The sequence below is a fragment of the Paralichthys olivaceus genome, chromosome 18 (assembly GCF_024713975.1).
Source record: "Paralichthys olivaceus isolate ysfri-2021 chromosome 18, ASM2471397v2, whole genome shotgun sequence".
Lineage (NCBI taxonomy): Eukaryota > Metazoa > Chordata > Actinopteri > Pleuronectiformes > Paralichthyidae > Paralichthys > Paralichthys olivaceus.
Window position 1 is genome coordinate 8,536,293 of NC_091110.1, and position 13,373 is coordinate 8,549,665.

Consider the following 13,373-nt stretch of genomic DNA (forward strand, 5'->3'; position numbering starts at 1 on the left):
CCAACATGTTTCTGACCTTCCAGGGATCCATGTCGCAAAGGAAAAAACCCACAACATCAAAGTAACTCAAGGTAGAAGAAGAAACTGAATTATACTTATTCTGGCATAGAAAACAATCTTGTCAATAATAGAAATGGAGTAAATATATGGAAGCGTTCAGGTTCGCAAGCCTGTCTCCAAGAAATTATGTTTACTAATGAGTTTTTTCCCAATTACCTTGTGTTGTCAAGTGTTACATTATTATCTACGAGAGAGAGCGAGAGAGACAGACAAATTAACTTTGTTATCTCGTGGGCTCCGATTGGCTGAGGCAATCAATGATTAAACCTTTAATCATTCCCTGGACTATGTGTGCAGCAGGTGGTAGAGGTGGCATGTACATAGCATGGGAGTTTTTTTTCCAACAAAAGCAGGTGAAGGTTTGGGAAAGATTTGGGTTTATGGGCAATTTTGATAAACATGTGTGTGATGCTTCAAGTTCAAGACCAGGCAGTGCCTCAGCATTTAATAATGCTGTGGCAGGTAGCTGTAACCATAAGATGGGATATTATTGCAGAAAAAAATGTTACATTAAGGATCAACCCATTGCAACTAATCAGGCAATATAATTAACATTTCCGTGTATATTAATATACATTATAACCCAAGATACATTATAATTCCTTCAAAATTGATTTACTGTGAATATAAATACTTATTTATATTTCTCGTCCCCTTTCCACTGGTCAAAAAACGCATCAACATCTGGCTTTAGTCTGCAAATGGGAATGAATACAACCAACATTCACTCCCAGTTGAAATGACTCTGCAGTAGACGGCTCCGACTCATCGTCTTTAGTTTGCCAGTCTAGACACTGACGCTGCATTTTTTCAACGTTATGTCACATATCGTATTTCCCAGCATTGGCCAGAGTTTTCACACTCTTAGAAAACCTGCATATACCCACTAAGTTTTGTGTCAATGAGTTGTAGGGGACAAGATTTGAAGAGTTTTTACCTTCGATGAAGTCGGACGGTGCGTAAACCTTGCTACTTTGCGTCTTCTCTGCCACGCCCCTGCTGTCCTGGGTTGGAGGTGCGTTGAGGCTGTGCAGGGCCCTCTCCAGCACGTCCCCCAGCTCCTCCCTCTTGTCCTTCCTCACCGGCTTCTCCTCAGGGTGACGCGTCAGGCCCATCTCCAGCTGGTACACCCTCTGCAGCGTGAAGCTCTCAAATGGCACCACCGCATACTCGCTTGGCAGCCTGATGCCGGAAGTCACCTCAGCCTTTGAAAGCTGGCTCCTTAGGAAATCCTGGAGATCGGCCTGTTGGCTCTTGGCTCCTTGAGTCTCTCCAAGGCTGCCTCCCTGGGATCCGACCCCAGCTTCCTGTCCCTCCGCGGGGCCTCCTCTCTTCAGGCTCTCCTGCACTCCTTTCAGCTGCTGGCTGCGCTCCTGCAAAGCTTCCTTCAGCTGTGCAATCTCTTTCTTCAAGGAGGAGATGTGGTGGCGGTGCTGCTCCTCACGTTCTTGGAGGAGCGCCTGGTACGACTGGACACCTGCTGATCCTCCGCTTTGAGCAGGCCCAACTCCGGCTCCTCCTGTCCCACCGACCCCTGCTCCCATCCCCGGTCCTGTGCCCCCCAGACTGGGGTGATTCGATCCAGGGCGGGGTAATGCATGACTCAATGGCAGGTCATCAGAGTGTGGGGGGCTGCAGGTCATCACGTAGAGCAGTGACAGGGAGCAGCAGAGGAGCACCAGCACGCCCCCAACACGGGAGACCCAGGTTAGAAGTCCGCGCCGCAACATAGCTGCATGTAGCATTAAAACTCACCTCACACAAACCCACACACACATCCACACAGAGAATATCAAGTAACCTCACACACTCCAGCATCTATGATAAGAGTCCATTTGTGATTATGTTCCATCACCCGGCGAGGAGGCGGACTACTTATCAGTATGAGGTCATTTAATCTGAATTAGGTCATTGCCTCGCCACCCCCTGAGATTGCAACTTGTTTTGTCATTGGTAAAACAACTATATGAAGGCAAGCTTCTAAAAAACAGTTATGTCCCTTTCTGCTGCTGCAATCATCTCCATGGTGTGGAAGAAGACCGTCCCAGACGCTGTTACATCATCTATCACTCATATGTGACTCATCTGTTCACATGTGCTCAGTCAGTCCATAACGTCCTCTTCCCGTCAGCCCGCCTGTGTCTCTGATGCACTCAGAAAAAATGTTAAGTTCCTTGAGAAAGCAATTCCTCAGAATTCAGCGGAGGTTTCTCCATGTTGTTGTTTCCTGTAGGAGAGAGACAGAGAGGTTTGTCTTTAGAGAGATAATCACTCGTAGCATCTTCTCCTCCACAAACTCCATCTCCAGTGAAAAAAATCAGGAACACGCCATGACTGCTTTTACATGTTAGTTTAGGATGGCAGAGAGTTTAACGGCCGACGCCAAACCAAGCATTCCTCAGGGACTGCAGCTGCTGGAAAACAATGTTGTCACCGATGTGTCTGAATATGAGGCCCCTGCACACAGGCAGTGTGTTTTAAAAAGTGTAGTGAGCTTGTGTAAAGTAGATACAGAGCAAAGAAAGTAGGACATATACTGCACCTGCAGTATATATATATATATATATATATATATATACAGGTGGTGAATGAAGTGTTATACTGCCAGACTGCTCTCTGTTCCTTTATTTATTTCACTTTTATTTAACCACAGAGTGTCCTGGGATACAATGTCTGTTTTTCGAGTGACCTACAATGACACCCAAGCATGTCTATGCCTCTGCATGGTGATGGCCAGCAGCTGGAGGCGTTATGTTTTTTGGTTTTCTGAACGGTCCCCTTTTTTGCAAACATGACATCTCAAGAACACCACGAGGATATTTCTTCAAATTTGGTAGAAACGTTCAGTTCAAAGATGAACTGATTTGGAGGTCGACAGATTATTGTGACCTCATATGAGACTCAAAAAAAGATCATCTTGACCGAAACCATGCTGGTGGTGTCCAACTGCAGTTTGGTGTTAAGGTCATTTGATACCCGCGGAGAAAAGCGCTGGGTGCTCCAGTTTTTTCAAGAGGACACTGCAACCACCTTCAACTGCACCGATTAGACCGTGCTAACTGTCAATTACACAGTATCTAAACCCCAATGCATACTTTGCCTCATCATCCATTTCCCTCTAATTGGGACCCTAATTTACAAAAAGAACATTGTGCTGTATGGACGAAGACTATTAAACTAGAGATTGAGATGCTAAACTGTGGATGAAAACGTTATAAGGCAAGTGAGAAGTTGAGTGAAGAGAATGCAGGTTTCAGACACTTCCACGCTGGCTTAATTTTACAGACTCACTGTCTATTAAACTCTTGAAGCAATTTTTTTTCTCATCTTTCTTCTGATATTAGTTTTTCGCCTTCTAAGTAAAACTTTTCGCTTCATTTCTCTGAAAATTGTTCAAGTGAAACTATCTTGAAATAGAAAAATGACTCTGTGGTTGAGACATGACCGCTCTTAGGTCATAATTTGTAAAGAGTGGCCACAACTTATCTATTTATACTTTCAGGGATTTTCAAGCCAAAATATAGATGATATATCATAGTGTCATATACAAATATGGCCAAAAATATCAGATTGGGAGATGTTGTCTTATCTAAAACTAAAAAGGTGTTTTCCTGGGAAGTTGTTTCAGTGTTTGAGTTACACTGCGTATCTGTAAATGTATCTCTGTGTATCAGCCTTGGTCTCTTGACTCCCCACACAGTCAGCTCTTTTACAGCGCTGCCAGAAGCCAAGACTAATGAAAGGATTAGTATATGGCAGGAGTGAATACTGGACTGTGCTCCAACAGACGGCTGAATCAGGAGAGACAGGGCGTCTCTCCAACAGGACCTCCACTGACGACTCAGAAAATGTTTGCGGAGAGGTCACTCGGGGGGGTGGAAGCGGGTGAGCAAGTGCTAGAGGGCGAAATATGGCCGCTGCGAAGGAGTATCATCCCTCAATTAAAGGAAAATCCTTGTGATGTCATTCTAAGTAGCCATAAACCCTCATACAAAATATAATAGGACATTAATGCAGAGGTAGCACTTTAATCACTTTCTTTGTTTGGTTCACGAGCTGCTCTCGTTAGTTTTAAGCACATGCTGGGAACCACCTTCAAATAATTACATCACTTCTCCTCGATGACTTTGACTTTTCCACTTCCATGACTCCCTGTAATACACGCAGCTACTTGAACTAATGCCAGAGAGAGTGACCACGGGCCATTCCCTCAAATGAAAGCAAGCACTTAGCTCTGACATTGTGAAGGTCAATTTGCCTTTTCATTTTACTGGGGAGCAAATGCACCACTTTGCATTTTAACTACAGTAAACTTCAATCACAGCAGGAGTTGAGCGACTTCCTTATCATGACAGAAAAACTAAAATATTCCACAGCCAAATCTTGAATGACTTGATGACACTGTCATTATTTTAAGATAAATACACACTTTGTAAACACAACATAAAAAAGGTATATTAACTTGCTTTCATTATCATTTAATTGAATTTAAATTAAAAAAAATATTCCATCAGATAAAATGTGATTTGTACAGCCCATATTCACTAATCACTGTTTCTCATGGTGCTACATCCTCTGCCCTGAACCATCAACAGAGAAACCTCAGAGAGAGCTGCATGTGAGGGGTCCCTCTCCCAGGGTGGACAGAAGTGCAATAGATGTCGCGTACAAGCAGAAAATCAGCCAACGTGGCTCATGAGAAAGCAAAAAAGTAAATAAAAAATGAATTTTAAAAAAGAGCACAAGGTCCATTTGTGAAACCAAATGATGACCAAATAATTCCTGGAACCGCTCCAATAAATGTATTTCTAAAAATGCTCATCTATTCCTTTAAACAACTTGCTGTTGATTTGTTTTCTGTTTAACTGATGTTAAACCTGACCCTGAAACCATAATGATGCAGCTCTGTATCTGACAGCGCCGCTTTCATTCCCCTGTGACACTGAGGAGAAGCGCTGCTTTTAGAGACAACTGTCGAACACGTCACACAAACACAAAAGAAGTAAAGATCGTCGGTGTCAAAGCGGCGAGTCCCTGCTGTAGAGTTATGAGAGACGGATTCAGCACTGCCGAGAGGAAACTGGTCTGATGGAGATTTATGAGCAGAGACTCTCAGACAAACCCTCTGAATGAATGTGTTGATTCAGGCCTGGTTATTTGACTCCTCGTGGGGATAGGCATGGCTGCAACATGGCAACACTGGCAGCTCAATAATCATGTTGGATTTCAGTGGTGGTGAGATGTCTGAACAGACGTCTCAGTTTCCTGCTTCGTGTCACTGTAGTGCTTATCTTCAGTATTTACTGAAAGAGAATGTTTGAGGTGTGTCTTTTACACATTGTTCCATCTTTCAGTTTTCATTGTGTTTCAATGAGGGAGGAAGTGGCCACTAATTTCTCCTCTCTGTACAGACACACAAAGCTCATTGTAGAGTTGGGTGGTGGTTGTTATTATGTTCTTGGTTCATGGAAGAGTTTGACCATCAAACATTAAAACCTGTGGTCTTCACTCGCCATTCTGGATTGAAATCAGAGTGACGGGTTTTTCAATGGCTGACAGATGATGTGTCTTTAAGTGACGACAAACTGTATCTGCTTCTTCTCAAGTGGGCTGACACTGGATTTCTGAAGTCAACAGTTATATGTTGTTAAATGAACACAAACCTTTTTAGTAGGAATTGTGACCAAGGACATGGGCTGATGGACCAATATTCATTTAGCGTGTAGCTATATGTTTTGGTCTCCACCAACTCCCAATATTTGTCTCTTTATCGACCAAAAGCTTCACCAGTTATTTGCTAAATAAGATATTCTTCTGCTTGTTGCTTGTCAGGTAGTTCACAGTGGATTTTAAGAGGTAATTTGCTGAAAATAATTACCTGCTGTTAAAATACTGGGGTATGAGAGCTGTTAATGAGGACTGAGGGAACTGCAGGAGGGGAACGTTTTTATGGGTTGAAGTCGCCAACTTTCATTACACATAGTCATTAAATCCATTGTTAATGTTTTAAAAACATTAACAATGTTTTGTATCATGTCACCCTCAGGTAAGACTTTCACTTTTGAACACTTGCATGCAAACACTGTTAACTAAGGCAATGGTAAACATTGCACTTATTAAACATCATCATGTTAACATTGGCATTGTCAGCATATTGATATTTAGTTTAAAGCACCACAGTTCAATCATTCAGCTTCAGAGATATGCTAGCATGTGCTGTTGACTCTTTGTGATGTTGCAGCTATATCCTTAACTCTTTTAATTGACACAGTCGATCTGCAGCTCCCCTTAGATTCAAACTAATTGATTGCTCATTGTTTTGCTTTTCGACGTTCAACTTTACTGTTTTGGTTCACTCATGCATTGTTTTTACCCTCCGTACACGGTCAGGGGTTGGTAGAGCTAACAGAGAGTGAATATTAGACTTCATCAGGTGGATAGATGCATGAATGCTAGTGCTGCTCTATAACTGAAGGTTGTCTTAATAATCAACCTGTTGCCTACAGGTTTTCCGTACCAACTGAAAAGCTGATGATGCGTCTGTTGTTTTTGTTACTTGTGTCTGATGTAAGATTTAAACTTCAGCCAAGAACCGAATGTTTCCAGTAAACCCAAACTGACACTGTTTTTCTGGGAGGAAATTACACTATTATACCGTGTAACTTCTCATGTGGCAACTTGCCACAACAACCCTACCCTGACTTCAACAAACACTATGAACATAGAGTAATTCAGGTTTTCAGTAGAAGCATTAGAGACTCAACCATAAATAATTCAACCCTAAATAAAATTAAAGAGTTCCTCTTTGTATAGGACTGGCACTTCCTTCTATTACTCTGAGCCTGGGAGAACTGGCACCTGATAACAGCTTAACAGCTTAACCCTAACCCTGCTGTTTGTTTCAAACTGTAACTGTTCACGTTCCTCCTAGAACTTCATTCACCACAGTTTGTTTTGCAGAACTAACACGTCTACATGCAGTAGAATTACTGTCAAGTCTGTTTACCTGCAGAGGAACAAGGCAGAGGATACATTTCTGTGGATACCACTTCCTCAGATGACAAAACTGATAAATGTGTTTTCGGGCGTATCACATATTTCATTTTCTCTGCTGGATGTGGAGACGGAGGATGAGAGTGGGGAAGGGTCAGAGATGGAGAGATGAAATAAATAATCAGACTGTCATTATGAAGGAAATAAGATGGAGGGGGAAGAGAGTGATTTATTTGGTGGCTGGAGATATCTCCAAAGTAGAGCTCTCCAGCCTCCAATACCACTTCCTCCCCTCCTGCTGCAGCTTCCTGCCCACAAGGCGTGTGTGTGTGTGTGTGTGTGTGTGCTTCAGTCTATGTGGGAATAAGTGTGTGTGTATCTGGTCCATTAGTACTATTGAGTGAGGAGTGTAAGAGCGGCACAAATCTACTGTCGCAAAACAGAAAGAATAAATTTCTCCTCATGACTAAATGCCCCATTTCTGTTTGACTCTCACATTAGTGCAGCAGAAATCACACACAGGTGACAGGTCGTGTACGAGCCGTACCACAGCCGACACAGGTCGACCTTTAAATGTCCATTAAATGTCTGAGGCGTTTGAGAAACGACCCTGTGACCCTCTCGTCGTAACAAACGTGGCATCTAAGTCCTGCTGTCGGCGTGAAAGAGGAGGTGATCTTTGCTCTCCGCTGGTGTTTAAGCCCCCTCTTGAAGATTAATGTATGCACTGACAACACACAGTATATATCAAAGACAGAAGCTATTTGCTAATGAATTAATTGAGACGATTGTGAGACTTCAGCTCTCAAACTGCAAAACCTTCACTTCACATTGTGGCTGACAAAAATTCAAATGCAGGCTCTAGAGGTTTAGACTATTCAAATATATTTCCCCCCCTTGGAGCCATTGGTTTCCATTGCAGGGTATAAAAATCTATTAGTGGAATCATGAAACTTGCTTGAGTTGTGTAATCCATCGCAGTGAACATAAAGTCTGTATTTATCTGTTTAAAGGAGTGATCCAGTCATCAGGAAAGGCCAAAGTGCCCAAAGTATCTTAACAACGAACAACACAATGATAATGTCTACAGCTTCTCAGCACTGATGTGTCCCGAGTACATGTTGGGGCTAATGGGTGAAAACTGTGACCGCATCGGTTGCTTCTGTTGTGCAACATGAAGATTTAAAATTTCACAATGTGCCTTTATCTTATCATTTTAACTAACACACAAATAACAAAACCATTTACTGCAAAGCCTCTTCTCTCCTCTTTAACTCCTTGTATCAAGTATAGATGACTTTAAGTCCCTGGTATCTCCAAAAACACCTCATCCTGCTTTTCACACAAAGGAAACATTAGACTTTTTTTTACAGCAGACACTTTGACTTGTCACAGCAGGAAATGCACATGTAATTATAAAATCAACAGTTTAATTGCATTACGTATCAAATTCCACTGAGCCTGCATTTGCAGTCACAGGAGCCTGAAACCACAACTGCAAACACCCCCCTCCTTCCTTCACTCCCTCCTTCCTTCATTCCCTTCTTCCCTAAGCAGAACGCAGCCTTCATTAAACTTTTTAAACACACCTGTGTTCTCTCTGCAATGACATGCCGACATGTCAACCCTGAAAAAAAAGTTTAAAGTGATTCTTTGTCCGACCGTCCGTACTTGATAAACGCTCAGATATCTGTTACTCTACTCCCCCGGCGTACAACACAGGGTTATTGTTTAAAATGCGAGGTCTATTTAAAAACACTCAGATAACCTCTCATGACACCGTCAGGGGGCATTTTCCTCACACTTGACAAAGACATTATACATCTGCACTCGCAGACTGAGAAGCAGTCAGAATGATGAGCGGGAAGGAGTTCGACCGATTTAAACTGTTCCCAACGCATTTACGTCACGAGAATAATTGAGAAAAATGAATCGCTCAGACTTGAGTTCGACCACAGAGGGATTCCACAAGTCATTTAAGTTTCGAGTAATCCTCCTAATAGATTTCGAATATTGTAGCTTCAACAAATGCCGAGAGTGAAGGAAAAAAATATGAAGCACAATAGTTTTGCAAAATAAATCGATGTTAAAATTTTGAATTGGTAATTTAATAAAAAGCCAAATTCTGCCTTCTCTTTAAATGTGTGGTCTCTCAACCCTTCACATCCATTAAGGCCAACATGTTTACATGAGAGTGCATGGATGCATTCATCTTTTAAACAGTACCCCTCCTCCCTAACCCTCCCCTTTCATACACATGCACTCTCTCACTGCAAACAACCCGACGAACCACCCGACTGTTCAAACTCCTTCACATGCCGCCTGTCCACGTCTCTCTAACCATGTCTCCCCGCAGCCTCGGAAGGTTAAGGTCAAGGGCGTTAATGCATTTACGTGCACGTTGGCCTCAGTGAATGTTGAAGGCGTCCTCTCAGACAGATCTGTCTGAACCTGCCCCCCCCGACTAGCACACTGTTAAAATGAGGAATGTCCTAGGGAGATAAAAACGAGGAGGAGAGGAGAGATTCATTAAGATACATTTTAAGGATTAGTGTAAAAAAGGAGGCTGTGAGAGTGCCCACAGATTACTGGAGGGGAAAGACTAAGCAGTTAGATGAGACACATAGGGTGAGGAGAAAATTAAGAGCAGGGAGTGAGCGTGAGATAGGAGAGGAAGAGAGAGAGAGAGAGAGGAAGAGAGGGCTTTCTTTGATGTCTCTTGTCCCCTCAGGTGATTCTCCCTCCCATTCATTAGGGGCCGGTTTCTCCGGAACCTTCCTGTCAACATGCCATCTGGAAGGCCCCTAAAAAAAAACCACTACAAAACACTACACCCCTCTACTTACTCTACAAGCGTCCTGTTCGCCACTCACCCCTCCTCCCCCTTCTCCCTTTCGGTCCTCAAAGTGTTCCATGTCTCCGCCGTTATAGGTTAGATAGTGTCTGATGAAATTTTAATGGTCCCCTTGGGGAAAGTGGGTCATTGCCCCAGACAGATGGATGGACGGATGGATATTTTTTTTTTTTACATTTTTTCATTAACAGTGGATGAAAACACTTGAACTCCCATTGCAGTTCCCTATACTCTCATGAACTGCTCTTGTGCACCAGGTTGTTTTCAGCAAACTGGCCTTTAAAATCCAGTGTTCACCACCTGCCCAGCAAGAGCAAACTAGCTGGTGAACACTGTGGAGCATCAGGTTAATAACGAGACACATATTCTTGAGAGACATAACTACAGGGACAATGAATATTGGACTTACATTTTGCAAGTGACTCACATGTCAAAACCCATTGGCCAATACTGTACATTAACCTCAAAAAAAGTGAACCCAATGAAGCATCTGGTAGAGATAATATTCTTGGACATTGGTGGAGACCAAAGCATGGCTACAATATCAGGTGAAACACCACCAACACCAATAAACATCAGTCAGTTTATTGGACTTACATTTGTTAAGTGACTCCAACTAGATGCTAATGTTGTACCACGTCAAAAAAGACTGTTGGCCAATATATAGCCTGATATGTGAGCCACATCCAGTGTCAGTCAGGTTATACATGAGACAGTCATTTTGTTTCTTAACTGTAAACTCTTCGGATCAGCCAATTTCACAATGCTTTGATAATCAAATGAAAAGGATCCCTATCAAACACAAGTCACTCTCATTTCAATCCAGAATGAAAAGTGGGAATGACAAACCTTGATTTGAATGTTTGGTGGTCAAAAATCAAATCTGTGATCCACACCAAAACACTGTCTCTTCCAAAAACCAAAAATATAAAAACAACCACCACTGCATTACACTACAATGTGCCGTCTGCTCTGATAGGACGTACAGTAGCTCATGTCTACATAATCATAGTGCAGTATAATAAATCTTAGTTTGGACAGAGAGTCACTCCCTTCACATGCCTCACAGTTCCTGAGTCTGATTTTTACAAGCGAGCAATTATGAGTATGTGATAACATACAATACAACAACATCTGTTCGTATCTGCACACCCTCACTTCTGTGACTCCTGCAATGTGAGTGTTACAGAAGTTGATTTTATTCATCCTGCACAGATGCCCGAGCTCATTACTTCCCTCTTCTCACCGGACGGTAAACCACCACACAGCGGTTGTTATTTCATTACATGCGAAGGTAAAGAGCGACTTGTGGTTTTGGCTTTTGTAATGTTTACAGCAACAACTGCAGACTGAACCCGCTCCACCTTCTGCTGTTGACACTTTAATGCTGGTTTGTGTGAGTGAAAGCGACAGCCAGCCCTTGAGGCGATGTACCCTTCAGTGGCGAACCATTTGATTTAATAGAGTTTTGTAAAGTGGCTTCATCCAAATGAGCAAAGCCGACTGTAACATCATCAGGGGTAATTTGTCAATACGCTGCAGGGACGTTACATCACAGCCATTGAAATGTCACTGGGTAAATGTCCTGAAAGATTCTGTCATCTGATCTGTGAGACATGAGAATGCATGTGGTGCGTAGAACACACACAATCCCAGATTCATAAACTGCTTTCAGACATGCACTGAACTCCGCAGATCCTCTGTTGGTCTGCAGATCATCTCCGGCTGGCCCGCCTACTATAAAGTCAGCAGAAAGTCGGGAGAATCTGATGCGACAACCGCTGGATTCACCACAGGCGAGTGGGGAGGATTTGTTGCTGTTGTGAGCGCATCTGTGCAGAGAACCTCCTGCTGTGTTGTGCATGTGTGAAAGGCCGGGTAAACTCCAGACTCAATTCAGGTCATGTCTGAAAACGGCCATCGACATGCACTGCTGGTTTATCATCTTTGAATGAACCTCTCAGGAGAAAAGAATGTTTAATGAGTAATGTGGCTGCAAAAATAGCTGCTCAATAGTTGCTAAAGTTGGCCCGAATGAAATCGTGTTCTCGTCCACTCATATTATATTTAGATACAAAACAAAACAAAACAAAACAATTGCCTATGCCCCTTATCATGTGACACTGTCCCAAGCCGACATTATGTTGTTTAATTTCAAAGTGTAAATATTCTACTTTGGAATCGGCTAAAGATGCAAAGTCATATCACTTTACAGGGATCTATAGCCTCACTGCACTAATGTGTTACCTTACACAAGCATAACACACACACACACACACACACACACACACACACACACACACACACAGTATATACTGAGCATCTTAAAAAGGGCAACTTTATCTTCCGGGCACAACCAGCATATGTCATCACTTGTCACATCATGTCTATCCCCAGTTTATCAGTCGCAGAGGTGGTGAAGGCACAGTCATTTACCCTGAGATTATTACAGTGTGCTGTAGTGTACACACTCTCCAAAGTCTTCCTGGCTAAACAACCTGAAATCCCATAATCTCCACTTTCATTGTTCAAATATGAGAAAAACAGCTCGCAGGCCAAATATTTCAGGGTGCTGGTGCCTGTTGGTGAGGGCACTAAACAGGATTAGAGCTGTTTCCCTGATAGAAATCTGCTCTCTCTCTCTCAGTATGCTGTGTGTGTGTGTGTGTGTGTGTGTGTGTGTGTGTACTGGATGTGCATGTGAGTGAGGTGTGCTAAGAGAAGCAGCCACTTTCACTGAGTACTTGTCATTTTATTATGTGGAACTACTTCTAAATGCTGTGGGTGGATTTTGTTCTCTCCAATTCCTCCATATCATTTGCTTTCAGGTGACTCACATGTTGACAAGGCAGCTGCTCTTAACAATATTCTGTCATCTGTATTATAGAGGACTTGCCACAAATCCACTGATTTGTTTGCAAAAATCACTTTATGAAAATAAATAAACGCTTAAACACAGACAACAGAAGATGACATATTTCTGCCAGAGTTTGCTTTTTTGGTCAGTGTGTATGGGAACAATTCAACTTCATTTAATTACAATTGATAGTCGTTAATTAATTCATGCCGCCTCATTAAAAGTAGATAAATATCACTTATCATTAACTTAAAGTTTTCACTGAGTGACAATTTACCATAACTACACTGTTAAGATATTAGTATTTGTATTAGTATTAATATCTGATGGTTGTATTGGCATGGTTACATCTGTCATGTGCCTACAGTGTGATCCCTCTCACCCGGTCAGCTCACCTCTCAACAGCGGGCCTTGCTTCAGTCCATCCCGGGTGGAGGTTTTGTTTTTGTCCCGGTGCTGCGGTCCCGGTCCCCGGTCCCGTCCTGCAGCCCTCCGCCGGTCCACAGCTCACAGAGCGCGGGGAGCAGCGTGAGCGTGTGTACCACCGAGCACCGTGAAGCTGACCGGAGACAGGCCGAGCAGCCCCGGAAGTGCCTTCAAAATAAAAGG

At 42.8% G+C, this 13,373-nt stretch overlaps 1 protein-coding gene across 1 annotated transcript in view; it reads right to left on the minus strand.

Annotated features, from left to right (window-relative positions):
* csgalnact1a (chondroitin sulfate N-acetylgalactosaminyltransferase 1a) overlaps positions 1 to 13,343 on the minus strand; it is a 34,552-nt gene extending 21,209 nt beyond the window's left edge. The window contains exons 1-2 of the mRNA XM_020082638.2: positions 13,160 to 13,343; positions 998 to 2,287 (exon numbers count right to left, since the gene is read on the minus strand). Coding sequence (XP_019938197.2) covers positions 998 to 1,805 — 808 coding nt within the window. The 5' untranslated portion in view covers positions 1,806 to 2,287; positions 13,160 to 13,343. The remainder of the gene's footprint in view (positions 1 to 997; positions 2,288 to 13,159) is intronic.
* Between the last annotated feature and the right edge of the window lie 30 nt (positions 13,344 to 13,373).